Below are 17,532 nucleotides of genomic sequence, written 5' to 3' on the forward strand. Positions count from 1 at the left end.
ACATGCGTAAAATGTAACCTAAAGGAAATAATTTGTTGTCTGAGTCCATTCTAGTAAAGTGAAGATTCAAGTCAGTTATTCAGTTACTTGAAGCAAAAGAAATCTTTTATTTCAGTTCACATTTCTGTGAAATCACTGCGGAAGCATGAAATATGGACAACTGCCTTGAGTCTTCACTTGACTCACTGGGATAGACTGAGGCTTTGGTGTGTGTCTCTGTTAGCATTTCATTCATACCTCATAGGCTTTTGATATACTCTTGAGATTGTTTTCAATTTTGTGTTGAAACAATAAAACATTTTGCACTGTAGTAATATGAGCGCTAACTCTGTATTGTACAGCAGTTAGTGAATTATTTTAAAGAATCAGTTCAGTATAGGCAGTCAGAAAAGATTAAGTCTTCTGTGTAGCTTAGTGCAATGTGCACTTTTGCTTTACTTTGTGTTTTCCTGCTTTTTATTTTCCTGTAACATGAAGCAGCAGAAACTGAAAGATCAAAGTTAAGATTACATCCTATTTATAAGTACCAGATTTTTTTTTCTGTGTACAAGTATAGGATTGTAATCTAAACTGGAATTTTTAGGCAGTAAGCCACTACAGAATGTTTTAAATAAGTCATAACACAGTTATTATAAATAAAAAGCTTAATGTTTGTAAAGATATCTTTTTTAGTATTTCTTTTCCACCTAGTGGTGGCTGCTAAAAAGGCTACAGTGTTTAGTAAGGTTGCTTTTGATTTATGTAAATATTTGTAAATTGGTCGGTGCCTGTAAATTTAAATATAAAAGTAATCTTGAAAACAGTTTTAACTTTTTCAGAAAGACTGTGTGCAACTTTTAGACCTGCTGTAGCACAGTTTGTACCTCTAATGTGTTGGTTTTTTGCAGATCAATTCAAATGCTAAAACTTGCTTTTCTTTGACTTGTAAAAGGTGCATATTTTCATTTTCTTCTTTAAGTTTAAATTTTTGTATGATGTCTAATGAAATAAAGTTTATATATGGAAATTGTTGAGATTTTTTTTTTCTGTTAAAGTCTTTATCTTTAATATGAGATGGAGGTTGTAGTTATCATTTAGAACTGAATTAAATTCAATAATTGTGCTTGGTTATTCAGATTATACAGAGAATCTTGGAATCAAGTTCATTCTTGACAAAGCCAACTAACCACATTAATACCTTTTTATCTGGTATTATTAGGAATGAAGCTTTCCACGTAGGTGAATTTTTAAGATTGCTGATATTAACACTATTTAAAAGCAATTAAGCTTTTTATATTAATTCTTTTTCTTGGAACATTTCCTAAAATGTACTACAAACTGTTAAAGCCTTCTTAATCAGAATGTATAGAGTATAATTAACATTCTAGTGATGATTTCAGAAAATCATTATGAACAATTTTAAATAATAGTCATAGTTGTTAGGTGCCGTTGAGTTTGTTCCAACTCATGTACAACAGAATGAAGCACTGCCCGTTCACCAGCCATCCTCACAGCTGTTGCTACATTTGAGCCCACTGTTTCAGCCCTGTGTCAATCCATCTCGTCCTCTTCTTTTTCGATGACCTTCTACTTTATCAAGCATGATGTCATTCGCTAGGGAACTGGTCCCTCCTGATAACATGTCCAAAGTACATGAGGTGAAGCCTCGCCATCCTCACTTCTAGGGAGCTTTCTGGCTGTACCTCCTCCTTATGGCAGTCCATGGTATATTTGTTACTCTTTACAAACACCATAATTCAAAGGCATCAATTCTTCTTCAGTCTCGCTTATTCATTTTGTGGCTCTCACGTGCATATGAGGTGATTGAAAATACCCTGGCTTGTGTCAGGCTCACCTTAGTCCTTAAAGTGACATCTTTGCTTTTTAACACTTTGAAGAGGTCTTTCATGGCATATTTGCCCAACGGAATATGTTGTTTGGTTTCTTGACTGCTGCTTCTGTGGGTGTTGATTATGGATCCAAGTAAAATGAAATCCCTGACAACTTCAATCTTATCTCATTTATCACGATGTTATTGGTCCAGTTGTGAGGGTTTTTGTTTTCTTTATGTTGACCTGTTATCCATACTGAAGACTGTAGTCTTTGATCTTCATCAGGAAGTGCTTCAACTCCTCTTCACTTTTTCAGCAAGCAAGGTTGTATCATCTGGCTATCTCAGATTGTTAATGAGTCTTCCTCCAATCCCGATGCCACCTTCTTCATATAGTCCAGCTTCTTGGATTAAATAAGTATGGTGAAAGGATACAACCCTGCTGCACACCTTTCCTGATTTTCAGCCATGCAGTATGCCCTTATTCTGTTTGAATGAGTGCCTCTCAGTCTATGTCCAGGTTCCTCATGAGCACAATTAAGTGTTCTGGAATTCCCATTCTTTGCAGTGTTATCCATAATTTGTTATGATCCCTACAGTCAAATGCCTTTGCACAGTCAATAAAACATAGGTAAACATCTTTCTGGTATTCTCTGCTTTTAGCCAGGATCCATCTGACATCAGCAATGATACCCTGGTTCCACATCCTCTTCCGAATCCAGCTCGAATGTCTTATAGTTCCCTGTCAGTGTACTGTTGTTAGTGTTTTTTGGTTCTGTTTTGTTTGAATTTTTATTGTGCATTAGGTGAAAGTTTACAGAACAAGTTAGTTTCCCATTCCATAGTTTGTACATGAAGTATTGTATGACATTGGTTTCATTCCCCACAACGTGTCAGCATTCGCCCCATTTTCATTCTAGGTTCCCTGTTGCCTTTGGTCCTGATTTTCTACCCTTTTCTACCTTCTCATCTTTGCTTTTGGGCAGATGTTGCCCTTTTGATCTCATATAACTCATTGTTGTAAGGCTTACATTAATCTCGGATGTTACTGTTTATTTTATGGGCTGGTCTGTGGTTTGGCTGAAAGGTGGTCTCTGAGAATGGCTTCAGTTCTGGTTCGGAAGGGTGTCTTAGGGCAGTAGTCTGTCACACCAGTAAGTCTTGCCTTTTTTGTGAATTTGATTTTTTGATTATAATTTTTCTCTTGCTCTGTCCTGGACCCTTTGTTGTGATCCTAGTCAGAGAAGTTGGTAATGGTAGCCAAGCACCATTTAGTTCTTTTGGTCTTGGGGTTGTGTATGCTGTGGTTCATGTGGTCCATCAGTCCTTTGTTAGTCCTTTGGACTAATTGCTCTCTGGAGTCTTTGATTATCATCACTCTCCTTTGCTCCGGATGGTAAGAGACCAATAGCTCTATCTTAGGTGGCTGCTCGCGAGCTTTTTTTTTTTAAATAAGGTAGATCACCTTTTCATATGTTTATTAGTTATTTGGAGTTTCTCTTTTGTGAAATGCATGTTCAAGTATCTAAGCATTTTTTAAAAACTGGGTTACCTTTTTTTATTGATTAGTAAGATTTCTTTATATATTCCAGAAATGTTTCAAATAAATTCCCCACTCTGAAGCTAGTCTTTTCATTCTCTTAGATTCTGTCTTGTAATCAATAGAAGTTTTAATTTTAATGTAGTCCATTTATCAATATTTTCCTTTCTAGTTAGTGTCTTTTGTGTCCCCTTTAAAATTTCCTGTTCTGTTTTCATGTTAGGATTCTACTATGTTCTCTTTTGAGTGCTTCGTTGTTTTGCCATTTATATTTAGTTTTACTATCTTTCCAGAATTTTTTTTTGTGTATGGTGTGAGAAAATAGTCAAGTTTTATTTTATTATTCTATTTTATTTTTTACTGATGACCAATACATATGAAACCATGTGATTTATCTTGATTTGGAACACTCAGAGTGAAAAGAGATGCAACAAATAATTACACTGGAACAAACTGTGTAAAGTGGAATTGTCTTAGGCAAATGGGACATATAATTATTTTAGCAATTGTCCCAGCACCATGTAATGAAAAAATTCTCATTATTTAGCAGCACCACCTTTGTCATAAAATAAGTATCTGTATATGTATAATTTTGGTTTCTTATCTATTTATGTATCTTCGTTTCACTGCCATGCCACGTAATTACCACCTTTTTTTTTTTTTAACTGTGCTTTAGGTGAAGGTTTAAAGAGCAAATTAGTTTCTCATTAAACAATTAATACACATATTGTTTTGTGACAGTGGTTGCCAACTCTGTGATGTGTCAACATTCTCCCCTTCTCAACCTTGGGTTCCCATTTCCATTTGTCCAGCTTTTCTGTCCCCTCCTGCCCACTCATCCTTGCCTCTGGGCTGGTGTGCCTGTTAAATCTTACTTTGTTTTACTGGCCTGTCTGTCTTTGGCCGAAGGGTGAACCTCAGAAGTGACTTCAGTACTTAGTTAAAAGAGTGTCTGGAGCCCATACTCTTGTGGTTTCCCCAGTCTCCGTCAAACCAGTAAATCTGGTCTTTTTTTTTTTTAGTTAGAATTTGGTTCTGCATTTTTCCCCAGCTCTGTCTGGGACCCTGTATTGTGATCTGTGTCAGAGCAGTTGGTGGTGGTAGCCAGGCACCATCTAGTTGTCTTGGACTCAGTCTGGTGGAGGCTGTGATAGTTGTGATCCACTAGTCCTTTGGACTTATCTTTCTCTTGTGTCTTTGGTTTTCTTCATTCTCCCTTGCTCCAGACGGGGTGCTTGCAAGCTTTTAAGACCCCAGATGCTAGTCACTAAAATAGGATGCAGAACTTTGTCTTTATGAGCTATATTGTGCCAGTTGACATAGATGTCCCCTGAGTTTATGTTCCTTCTACTTCAGGCCTAGGAACTTCATTCCACGAGGTGTTTGGTTATGCCTAAGAAGTTGCCCTGACTGTGGCCCTTGTGTGCTTAATATATAAGCACCACCTACAGTTATGTATGTAGAAATATCTACCACCAAACCTATATCTGCAGGTGGGTGTGCTTTCTTACACCCTCCCACATTTCTTGGCATACCTATCAACCTATGTATCCATTCGTTAGTGTTTGTTCATACTGTTGTTGCAGGATTGTCTATGCCGTAGTAATTACCTTTGTTGCCCTTTGTTCTTGCATTCCTCTCAGTGTCCTCCCGTGCCTTGGTCATGTTTTGCTGACTTCGCCTGTATTGTGTATTGCCTTTCCCTTCACCAGTATTAACATGTATCTTCTGTGTATTTGGTAAATTTCCTTTCCTCTGCCTCCCATCCCTGGTAACCATCAAAGATTTTTTTTCCTGTCTGTAAACCTTTTCTTGGTTCTTTATAATAGATTCATCCTTTTGTGATTGACTTATTTCACTCAGTATAATGCCCTCTAAGTTTGTCCGTGTTATGAGATGTTTTGTGGATTTGTTATTATTCTTTATCCTTGTGTCGTATTCCATTGTGTGTATGTACCACAGTTTGTTAATCCATTCATCTGTTGATGGGCATTTAGGTTATTTCAATCATTTTGCTATTGTGAATAATGCAATAATGAACATGGGAGTGCATGTGTCTATTTGTGTCATGGCTCTTATTTCTTTAGGGTATATACTTATGAGTGGGATTACTATTTCTAGCTTTGTAAGAAAGTGCCATACCATTTTCCATAGTTTTTGTACCATGTTGCATTCATATCAGCAGTGTATAAGAGTTTCAATCTCCCCACAACTTCTCCAACATTTGTTATTTCCTGTTTTTTCACTAGTGCCGGTAATGCTGGGGTGAGATGGCATCTTATTGTAGTTTTGATTTGCATCTCTCCAGTGGCTAACGGTCGTGAGCGTTTCTTCATTTATTTGTTAGTCGTCTGAGTATCTTCTTCAGTGAAGTGTCTGTTCATATCCTTTGCCCATTTTTTAATTGGATTGTTTGTCTTTTTGTTGTTGAGGTGTTGAAGTTTTCTATAAATTTTAGAGGTTAGACCCTTGTTGAATATGTTATAGCCAAAATTTTTTTCTCAGTCTTTAGGTTCTCTAATCTTTTGGAAAAGTCTTTTGATAAGTGTAAGTGTTTAATTTTTAGGACGTACCATTTATCTAGTTCATCTTCTGCTGTTTGTGCATTTTTAGCTATGTTTGGTATTCTATTTATGCCATACATTAGGGCCCCTAGTGACAGGTCGGCAGTTTAAATCTACCAGCTGCTCCTTGGAAACCCTATGGGGCAGCTCTACTCTGTTTTGTAGGGTCACTATGAGTTGGAATTGACTCGACAGCAGTGGGTTTTTTTTTTTTTTTTGGTGTTAGTGTTGTTCCTGTTTTTTCTTCCATAATCTTTATTGTTTTAGGTTTTATATTTAGGTCTTTGATCCATTTCAAGTAGTTTTTGTGTATGGTGTGAAGTATGGATGCTGGTTCATTTTTTCACAAATGGACATCCAGTTTTGCCCACACCCTTTGTCAAAGAGATTGTCTTTTCCCATTTAATAGACTTTGGCCCTTTGCCAAAGATCAGCTGTCCATAGCTAGATGAATTTACGTCTGGATTCCCAACTCTTTTCTATTTTCTCTGTGGCCATCATTGTCGCAGTACCAGGCTGTTTTGACTATTGTTGCTGTATAGTAGTTCTGAGATCAGGTAGTGTGAGGCCTCCTACTTTGTTCCTTCTTCAACAATGCTTTTCTTATGTGGGGCTCTTTCCTTTCCATATAAAATTGGTGATTAGTTTTTCCATCTTGTTAGAGAATGCTGTTGGAATTTGGATTGGGATTGCATTATATCTGTAGATTGCTTTGGAAGTGTTGACACTTTCACAATGTTGAGTCTTCCTGTCCATGAGCATGGTACGTTTTTCCATTTATGTAGATCTCTTTTGATTTCTTGTAGTAGTGTTTTGTAATTTTTTTTTGAATAGGTCTTTTATATCCCTGGTTAGATTTATTCCTAGGTATTTTATCTATTGGGGGGCCATTTCAGATGGTATTGCTTTCCCGATTTTCTTTTTGAAGTTTTCTTTGTTGGTGTAGAGGAATCCAACTGATTTTTCTATGTTGATCTTGTATCCTCCTCCTTTGCTGAATTCTTTTATTAGATCCAATAACTTTCTTGTTATATTTTGGGGGGGATTTGTATGTATAGGATCTTATCATTTGCACATGAGGATAGTTTTACTTCCTCATTGCCAAGTTGGATGCCCTTTATTTTTTTTTCTTGCCTTATTGCTCTAGCTAGGACTACCAGTGGAGCAGTGAATAAGAGTGATGATAAAGGACATCCTTGTCTGGTTCTCAAGGAGAACGCTTTCATTCTCTCTTCATTGAGAATAATGTTGGCTGTTGGTTATGTATAAATGCCCTTTGTTATGTTGTGGAATTGCCCTTCTATTTCTGTTTTGCTGAGAATTTTTATTAGTAATGGTTGTTGGACTTTATCAAATGCCTTTTCAGTGTTAAGACGATCATGTGATTTATTTTTTTAATGTGGATTACATTGATTAATTTTCTAATGTTAAACCATCCTTTCATACCTTGTATGAATCTTACTTGGTTGTGATGTATTATTTTTTTAATATGCTGTTGTATTCTATTGGCTGTAATTTTGTTGAGAATTTTGTATCTGTATTCATGAGGGATATTGGTCTGTAATTTTCTTCTTTTGCGGTGTCTTTGCCAGGCTTTGGTATCAGGGTTTTGTTGGCTTCATAGAATGAATTTGAGAATATTCCTTCATTTTCTGTGCTGGGAAATAGTTTTAGTGGTACTAATGTAACCTCTTCTCTGAATGTCTGGTAGTATTCTCTAGTGAAGCCGACTGGGCTAGGGATTTTTTTTGTTGAGAGTTTTTTTTATTACCTCTTAAACCTCTTGTTATGGGTCTGTTCAGTTTTCGTACGTCAGTTTGTATTAGTTTAGGTAGGTAGTGTGTTTCTAAAAATTTGTACATTTCCTCTAGGATTCCAAATTTGTTGGAGTACAATTTTTTTGTGGTATTCTGTTATGATCCTTTTTATTTTAGTTGGTTCTGTTGTTATGTCACCCATCTCATTTCTTATTCAGGTTATTTGCTATCCTGTCCATCTCTTCTTTTCTCAAAATGGGCAGTGGTTTGTTGATTTTGTTAATCCTTTCAAAGAACCAGCTTCTGGTCTTGTTGATTCTTTCTATTGTTTTTCTGTTCTCTGTTTCATTTATTTGTTCTCTAATTTTTATTATTTACTTTCTTCTGGTGACTATAGTCTTCTTTTGCTGCTGTCTTTCTGTTTGTTTGAGCTATAGGGTTAATGTTTTGATTTTGGCCCTTTCTTTTTGGATGTGTGCATTTAGTGGTATAAATTGACCTCTGAGCACCGCTTTTGCAGCGTCACAAAGGTTTTGGTAAGACGTGTTCTCATTCTCATTTGATTCCAGGAATTTTTTGATTTCCTCTTAGATTTCTTCTGTTATCCAGTGGTTTTTAAGCAAGGTGTTATTCAATTTTCATGTATTTGATTTTCTTCCCTTGCTATTCCTGTTATTGATTTCTACTTTTTTGTTGTTGTGATCAGAGAATATGCTTTGTATTATTTTGATGTTTGGGATTTTGTTAAGGCTTTCTCTGTGGCCTAAAATGTGATCTATTCTGGATAATGTTCCATGTGCATTGGGAAAGAATATATACTTTGCTCCTATTGGGTGGAGTGTTCTGTATATACCCATGAAGTAAGTTGGTTGTCTGTGGCATTTAGATCTTCTGTATCTTTCTTGACTTTCTTTCTAGATGGTCTGTCCTTTACAGAAAGTGATGTGTTGAAGTCTCCTTCTATTATGGTTGAACTGTCTTTTTCTCTTTTCAATGCTGTTAGAGTTTCTTTTATGTATTTTGAAGCCATGTCATTGAGTGCATATATATTTATTATGGTTATGTCCTCCTGGTGGATTGACCCTTTAATCATTATATAATGTCCTTATCTTCCATGCTGGATTTTGCCTTAAAAATCTATTTTATCAGAGATTAATATTGCTACTTCTGCTGTTTTTTGGTTATTGTTTGCTTGATGTATTTTTTTCCATCCTTTGAGTTTTAGTTTATTTGTGTCTTTTGTGACTAAGTTTTATCTCTTATAGGCAGCATATTGATGGATCATGTTTTTTAATCCATTCTGCCACTGTGTCTCTTTACTGGTGTATTTAAGCCATTTACATTCAGTGTGATTATCGATAGATATGAGTTAAACTACTGCCATTTTGTTGTACTTTTTTTTGTGTGGCATTGACAGCTTCTTTGTTCTACTAAATTTTCTGTGCTGAATTCTTTATGTATATGGATTTTTTTTTTTCATTTCTCTCACTGTTATTGATTTTGTGTTTACTGAGTCTTTATGTTTTTCTTCTTTTTCATTTTGATGAGTAGGTTCTTTGTGGCTACCTTGAAATTTACCTATATCTTCCAAAGGTTAAACCAGTCTATTTCTTCTTTTTTTACAAGTTATCAAGTCTTTTCATCAGTTACCATAATCATGCCAAGATCATTTAAACAGGGTCTTGCCCACGCAATTTGTACCAGTCCCACTTGGCCTCAGAGTCTCTGTTAGCCAAGACATACAACCATTGGCAAGATGAGAATGCCCAGAAGTGACATGGCATCTTTGCCTGCCTTGGTCTTGGGAAAACTCTGCAAATTTTCTTCTGTTAGCATGTCCTTCTGCAAGCTGGCAAACCCTGAGCCCAGACACTCAAAGCTGTGTCCCTGCAATGCACTGAAGAACTTGCTGCAAGCTTTCTGGATCAAAAGACAAGCACAGCTCGGATCATATACTGCCAGCAGATGGGATACTCATTCATATGCTTGCCATACTTGGCACAGGTTACCATGTGGCCACACTCCAGCAGAACACAGTCAGTGGGTGAATACATGCAGATCTTACACAGGTTCTCCTCCAGGCCAGGTGGCACTGCTTCCTCATTTTGATCTTCAACACCACACACCAGGTGCTGGAGTCCTTTCTGGTCTTTGTACAGCCATATCACCCTTTCTATCCGCTCCCACTTCTTACAGCAGCTCTTGTAGTTTGCAGGTCTTGCAGGGCAGGTGAGGGTATAGCTGGCATTTCTGGTAAAATGATGTATCTGTCTGGCCAGTCACCTGCCTGTGGGTGCAGAGGGCATATTCCCTCATCGCTGGGTTGGATGTTGTGTGTGCGCCCTGCTGATTGCTGAGTGGTTAGGGCAAGGGTGCCTGGGGTGTCCAGTCACCAGGTGGGTGGTGACTGGAGCGGGCACAAGCCTCCAGTTGCAGAGGAGGATGTGATGCAGGGGGAATGTCATCTGATCATGGGTGAACAGGTTAAGGGTGTGCCCCTGTCCATTAGAGCGCATCCTGGGGGAGGTTGTGCAGCCAGTCTTTGGGCCCCTGGTGCAGGTGGCTGTAGGGAGTAGGAGTCATCATGGTCCACAGGTCCCTGGCATGGGAGGTTAGAGGGACTGAGAGGCACCATGGTCCTCAGGCCCCTAGCATGGGTGGCTGGAGGAAGTAGGAGGAACCACTGGCCCTTGGGCCCCCAGCTAGGATGGCCAGAAGGAGTAGGAGGAACCATTAGCCCTCAGATCCCCAGCATGGGTAACTGGAGGAAGTAGGTGGCACCATTGGTCCTCAAGCCCCTGGTGCAGTTGGCTGGAGGGAGTAGGAGGCACCACTGATCCTCAGGTCTCTGACAGAGGTGGCTGGAGGGAGTAGGAGGCACCACTGGCCCTTCGGCCCCTGGCCAGGATGGTAGGAAGGAGCAGGAGACACTGCTGGCCCTCAGGTCCCTGGCACATGTGGCCAGAGGGAGTAGGAGGCTTCGCCAGCCCTCAGGTCCCTGGCATGGGTGGCTACAGGGAGTAGGAGGTATCACTGGCCCTTGGGTCCCCAGCATAGGTGGGTGGAGGGAGTAGGAGACACTGCAGATCTGTGGGCCCCCAGTGCAGGTGGCTGAGTGGAGGGGCAGATGCTTCCAGTTTGTGGGCTCTCAGCTTAGGAGGCAGGGTGGTGGTGGGTGATTCTGAACTACAATAATGTGCAGGGAGTGGGGGTGGGTGAGGAGGGTGGGTTGGGGGCTCCCACAGGCCTCTGGCATGGGGGGCTGGGGTGGGCGTGGTGGGTGGAGTATGTGCACTTAACTTTTACAGGGTGGGAAGCACTCCTGCCTGGCTTTGGATGTGAGCACAGAGCTGCTCCTGCTTGGCTGCACCAGGTGATGGGGGTTTTGGCTGGAAATGCTGCTTGCTTTGTCTCAGTATGGCTGCACTGTACAGGTTTGGCTAGCAGGGTGCCAGCAATCTGTACTTCTTTGCGTCTGTTATTTTTGTACTGTCTCTCCTGTGCTTGGCACTCAGTCTGATTCTTCAACCTTGTCTTTGATGCTCAGGGTTCCAAATTCGTCACCTGTATCCGATTCACTTGTTTTCTTGGGTCTTTGTTGTAAGAGGGATATTGTGAAGCATCTGATTATTCTGTCATACTGGACTTCAGCAAAATTTTACTTGTGTGTGGTATCAATGATATTGTTCGATAATTTCTACATTCTGGTGGATCACCTTTCTTTGGAATGGGCACAAATATGGGTCTCTTCCAGTCGGTTGGCCAGGTAGCTGTCTTCCATATTTCTTGGCATAGATGAGTGAGCACTTCCAGTATTGCATCTGTTTGTTGAAATATGTCAATTGGTATCCTGTCAATTCTTAAAGCCTTGTTTTTCACCAGTGCTTTCAGTGCAGCTTGGACTTCTTCCTTCAGTTCCATCACTTCTTGATCATATGTTACCTCCTGAAATGGTCGAACATGGACCAATTCTTTTTGGTACAGTGACTCTGTGTATTCCTTCTTTTGATGCTTCCTACTTCGTTCAATATTTTGCCCACAGAATCCCTCAGTATTGCAACTCAAGGCTTGAATTTTTTCTTCAGTTCTTTCAGCTTGAGAAATGCTGACCGTGTTCTTCCCTTTTGGTTTTCTAACTCCAGGTCTTTGCACATGTCATTATAAGACTTTGTCTTCTCGAGTTGCCCTTTGAAATCTTCTGTTCAGCTCTTTTACTTCATTATTTCTTCCATTCACTTTAGCTACTTTATGTTTAAGAGCAAGTTTCAGAGTCTCTTCTGACCTCCATTTTTTTCTGTTTCTTTCCTGTCTTTTTAATGGCCTTTTGCTTTCTTTATGTATGATGTCCTTGATGTCATCCCATAACTATTCTGGTCTTCAGTCATTAGTGTTCGATGTGTCATATCTATTCTTGAGATGGTCTCTAAATTCAAGGGGATATACTCAAGGTTGTACTTGAGCTGTCATGGACTTCTTTTAGTTTTCTTCAGCTTTAGCTTGAACTTGCGTATGAGCAGCTGGTAGTCTGTTCTGCAGTCAGCCCCTGGCTTTGTTCTGACTGATGATATGCAACTTCTCCCTCATCCTTCCACAGATGTAGTCGATTTGATTCCTGTTTATTCCATGTGGTGAGGTCCACGCATATAGTTGCTGTTTATGTTGTTGAAAAAAGGTATTTGCAATGAGTAAGTTGTTGATCTTGTAAAACTCTATCATATAATCTCAAGTGTCATTTCTGTCACCAGAGCCATATTTTCTAACTACCAATCCTTCATTTTTGTCTCCAAATTTTGCATTCCAATCACTAGTAATTATCAATGCATCTTGATTGCATATTTGATCAATTTCATACTGCAGAAGTAGGAAATCTTCAATTTCTTCATCTTTGGCATTAGTAGTTGGTGCATAAATTAATGGTTGTCATATAAGTTATTATTCAAATTATTTAAATATTTTAATAGTCATAGTACTATATAGTAATACTGTGCAGCTCTCAAGGATGGGTAAGTGTAAGGGCCTTCTACCTCCACAGTAGATAATCCCATACTCTACCATGATGTGGACTCCTTCACTGCCACTTGTTCTCTCCACTAACCCTGCCCTTACTACCATTGCTTTTCGATTGTTCTGCGTAGCAAATAGATTAAGAAGCTAACAAATTTAAAGTTACACCCAATTCTAAATCAATAGACTGAAGCCTAAGAATATGTACCTTGTGACCTGCCAAATATGTCAGATAAATGGGCCGATGTTAAACCCGGTTTAGTAAGCCCTGTGGAGGCTGGACTCTGCTGGTCTTTCCTTCTGCACACTAGCTGATGTTTTTATACTGTATCTGAGCTATCTACAGCTCTTTGCAGGTGGACCTAATACATGCATACAAACTAGTGTAACTGGTGAATAATACCTAACTTCATTCATTATATTTAACAACTCTGAATAGAATTTGCTGTGAATAGAGTTCTTACACACACACACACGCATACACACACAGCGCAGTGGTTAAAAGCTTGGCTGCACGGCTGTTCGAATCTGCTAGCCACTCCTTGGAAGCCCTATGGGACAGTTCTGCTCTGTCCTGTAGGGTTGCTATGAATCAGAATTGACTCAATGGCAATGGCAATGGATTTATATTTATATTTATATCATGGATTGAATTGTGTCCCCCAAAAATATGTATTGTAAATCTTAACCTCTATGCCTGTAGTTATAGTACCATTTGGGAATGGGTTGTCCTTGTTATGTTAATGAGGCAGAATTAGTGTAGGATTTATCCTCAATCTTTTGATATATAAAAGAGATTAAATAAGCAAGCCAGAGAAGCAGAGATGGGGTAAGATAGGAAACAGGAAGCAGAAGCTGAAGACACAAGGAACTTCCTCCAGACCCAACAGTGACAGAAAGCTTTCCCCTAGAGCTGGCACTCTGAATTTGGACTTCTAGCCTCCAATCTGTGAGAAAATTTGTTTGTTAAAGCCATCCACTTGTGGCAGAAATGCTAGATAACTAAGACCGTGTGTGTGTGCACACGTGCACACGTGTTGGTGGTAGGTGCTCGAGTTGGTTCCGACTCTTAGCAACACTGTGTACAAAGGAACAGAACACTGACTGGTCCTGTGCCATGTTTGAGCCCATTGTTGCAGCCACTGTGTCAATCCATCTATTTCACTGATCTACTTTACTAAGCTGTCCTTCTCCAGGCACTGATCACTCCTGATAACATGTCCAAGGTAAGTGAGTCTACGTCTCATCATCTTCACGTCTAAGGAGTATTCTGGCCATATTTCTTCCAAGACAAATTTGTTTGTTCTTTTGGCAGTCCATGATATATTCAATATTCTTTGCCAACACCATAATTCAAAGGCATCAATTCTTCTTCAGTCTTTCATATTCACTGTCCAGCTTTCATATGCATATGAGGCGACTGACAATACCATGGCTTGGGTCAGGCCCACGTTAGTCCTCAAAGTGACATCTTTGCTTTTTAACATTTTAAAGAGGTCTTTTGCAGCAGATTTGCCAATGCAATACGTCATATAATTTCTTGACTGCTGCTTCCATGGGCATTCATTGTGGATCTAAGTAAAATGAAATCCTTGACAACTTCAATTTTTTACTGTTTTTATAATGATGTTGCTTGGGGCCCTGGTGGTGCAGTGGTTAAAGAGATCAGCTGCTAATCAAAATGTTGGCAGTTCGAATCCACCAACTGCACCTTGGAAACCCTATGGGGCAGTTCTACTCTGTCCTATAGGTTACTATGAACTGGAGTCAACTTGATGGCAATGGGTTTCTTTTTGGTTTGCTATGATGTTTATTGGTCCAGTTGTGAGAATTTTCATTTTATGTTAAAGTGTAATCCATATTGAAGGCTATAATCTTTGATCTTCATCAGTGAGTGCTTCAAGTCTTCTTGGCTTTTAGCAAGCAAGGTTATATAATCTGCATATTGCAGGTGGTTAATGAGTCTTCTTCTAATCCCGATGCCCGTTCTTCTTATAGTCCAGCTTCTCAGATTATTTGCCCAACATTCAGATGGAATAAGTATGATGAAAGGGTACAACCCTGACACACACCTTTTCTGACTTTTAAACCATGCAGTATCCCCTTGTTCTAGTCCAATGACTGCCTCTTGGTCTATGTATAGGTTTCTCATGAGCACAATTAAGTGTTCTGGAATTCTCATTCTTCATAATGTTATCCATAAATTTGTTGTGATCCACACAGTTGAATACCTTTGCATATTCAGCAAAACATAGGTAAACATCTTTCTGGTATTCTCTGCTTTCAGCCAGGATCCATCTGGCATCAACAATGATATATATATATAATTTTTAACAATCAAAAATAATGTCCATTGTTCTAACCATAAAAATCACCCTCATGAAAAGGAATATCTTTATATTTTGTAAATATATCTTTACCTTTTTTATTGTACATACTCACCAGGTCTGGTCATGTTCTCTTCAGTTCGCAAAGGAGCATTCGTTACACGTGTGCTGTGTACTTGATACTTGGCGAGTTTCTGGGCAGGTAGGGGATGGGGATGGTGGGACAAAGATGAGTAATACTCTTACAAAGTCTGCCGGGGAAAGAACACAAACAATTTGAATATAGGATGGTGCAGTAACTTGGAAGAGGGGTGCTGAGCTCAACCTGAGGACTTCAAAGGAAAGAGGTGATCCTGATTGGTGAGTAACCAGGTAAATGAAGGTGGGAAGAACCTTTCAGGCATAATGAGCTGTGTAAATAAAGGCACTGTGATGTGACTTGATATTATGTGGGGAACTCCTGATTTCCAAAGAAGAGACAAGACAGGTAGGATGCGGGCTGTGTTAAGCAGGGTATATCTTGGTGAGGAGCTTGAGCAGTGGGAAGCCATGACATGATCCAAGGAGAGGTCTGGAGCCTTTGGGTTGAATATCTGACAAAACCTAGCCAGCCACCCAATGGGGAAAATTGTTCCTCTTCTAGATTTAAGATTAGTGGAGATAAAATTTCATGGTTGAGAAAGTTAGGGGTCACTGAGGAAGAAAAAAAGACCAAACCCATTGCTGTAGAGTCAATTCTGACTCATAGCAACCCTTTAGGACAGAGGAGAACTGCCCCTAGAGTTTCCAAGGAGTGCCTGGTGGAGACCAAATGCCGACCTTTTGGTTAGAAGATGTAGCACTTAACGACTACACCACCAGGCTTTCACACTGAGGAAGAGAATACACAATTTGTTGACTTGCACATGTAAAGGGAGCCCATGGTTGAAAGCTGGGCTTTTAAATAGTGCAGACCTAGCTTTATTTCCCATTGGGTTGCTTTACTAGCAAGGGAATCTTGAGCAAGCAACCTAAGCTCTTTGCATCTATAAAACAGACTGCAACAAAACCTATCACCCACAGTGTGAGGGGATAAAAATGAGACCCTTAGTGCAGTGTTCAATGCTAGTACGCACTCTGCTCAGTAAGAAGTAATTATTTGGCTGGGGTAAAGAATCTAACATAAAACCTACAGAGCCCACTCTGGAGGGGAGGAAGCCAGGACTGAACACCTGTCTTTGGTTTAACCCACTGGAACCCGTGCCCCTGACAGTGGTGATCTTCAGTTGCCCAAAAAGACCGCCAAGGATCTGCCTAAACTGGGGCGGGGACCTCTGGGGGAAGTTGGCAGATGCGTAGGGAAGAGAAGCTGAGCCTTGGCCTCAGAAACTGGCGAAACTCTTCGATGCCTTCTATTTAAAGTCGCAGGGCTCGCCCGCCCCCGGGCCGGGAACCCGAGCCGCCCCCGCAGGGCAGGACAGGGCAGGGGCCAGAGGCGCAGTCAGAGGGAGAACACCAGGCGGGCGCGGGCGGCTCCGGCTGTAGTTCCGGCCCGGGACAGGCGAGATGGCGAGCAGCGACAGCAACCACGCCTTGGGGAGCTTCAGCTCGGAGGAGGACGAGGAGGCGACCCGGGAGCTGGAGGCGGAGGAGGAGTCAGAGGGCGAGGAGGACGAGACGGCCGTGGAGACGGAGGAGGAGCCCGACGCCAGGTAGCGTTTGCTTCTGCGTCCCCTCAGCTCGAGTGCGGCCGCCTGAGGGCCTAAACATGCCTGCAGTGGAGGGGGAAGGTCCTTTGGTAGGGAAACTATCCGCAACCCTCCTTTTTATTGCTCCCTCCCCTCCCCCTTTAAGCTCTGCCGTTCTTTTCCCTCGAGCTAAGCGCTTTCTCCCTGGGCACGCTGCGTTTTCAAAGAGCTTGGAGGTGAAGGTGCTTGCTCTCAGCTGGAGTGACAGGCCTGCCTGCAGCAAAGCTTATCTTCCCCTCCCCCCTCCCCTGCTCCTTGTGACTTGCTGCTCTTGTTTATTCCTGGGGATTTACTTAGGGTCCTGCCTAACTGCAGAAATGTGCTTCCTACAACGCTTACATTTGGCCCAAGCCACAGGAACAATCTTGAAAGCCTGAGCTTGAGGAGGTGGCCTGTAGGTGCAGGGAGAGAGGTCAAGAACACCCCTCTGGCACCTTCAAATGAATGGAGGTCTCCCGGCTGCCTAGCACTGGGCTAACCCCAAAACCAAACCAGTTGCCGTCCAGTGGATTCCGAGCGACCTTGTAAGACAGTAGACTTTCCAAGGAGTGCCTGGTGGATTCGAACTGCTGACCTTTTGGTTAGCAGTAGCACTTAACCACTAGGCCACCAGGGTTTCCAGAGGCTGCTATAAACCCCAAAACCCACTGCCATCGAGTCGATTCTGACTCATAGCAACCCTATAGGGCAGAATAGAACTGCCGGCGTAGAGTTTCCAAGGAGCGCCTGGTGGATTTGAACTGCCGACCTCTTGGTTAGCAGCTGTAGCACTTAACCACTACGCCACCAGGGTTTCCAGAGGT

The 17,532-nt window shown here is 40.9% G+C and overlaps 1 protein-coding gene across 2 annotated transcripts in view; it reads left to right on the forward strand.

Moving 5' to 3' along the window:
- The first annotated feature begins 96 nt into the window (after window positions 1–96).
- CMYA5 (cardiomyopathy associated 5) overlaps window positions 97–17,532 on the forward strand; it is a 137,192-nt gene continuing 119,756 nt past the window's right edge. For both annotated transcript variants that reach the window (XR_002785141.2, XM_023545584.2), the window contains exon 1: window positions 97–16,693. Coding sequence is in view for 1 of the 2 variants with exons in the window: in XM_023545584.2 (XP_023401352.2) it covers window positions 16,548–16,693 (146 nt within the window). In the remaining variant the exon portion in view is untranslated. The remainder of the gene's footprint in view (window positions 16,694–17,532) is intronic.

This window comes from Loxodonta africana, chromosome 2 (genome assembly GCF_030014295.1).
Source record: "Loxodonta africana isolate mLoxAfr1 chromosome 2, mLoxAfr1.hap2, whole genome shotgun sequence".
Classification (NCBI taxonomy): Eukaryota; Metazoa; Chordata; class Mammalia; order Proboscidea; family Elephantidae; genus Loxodonta; species Loxodonta africana.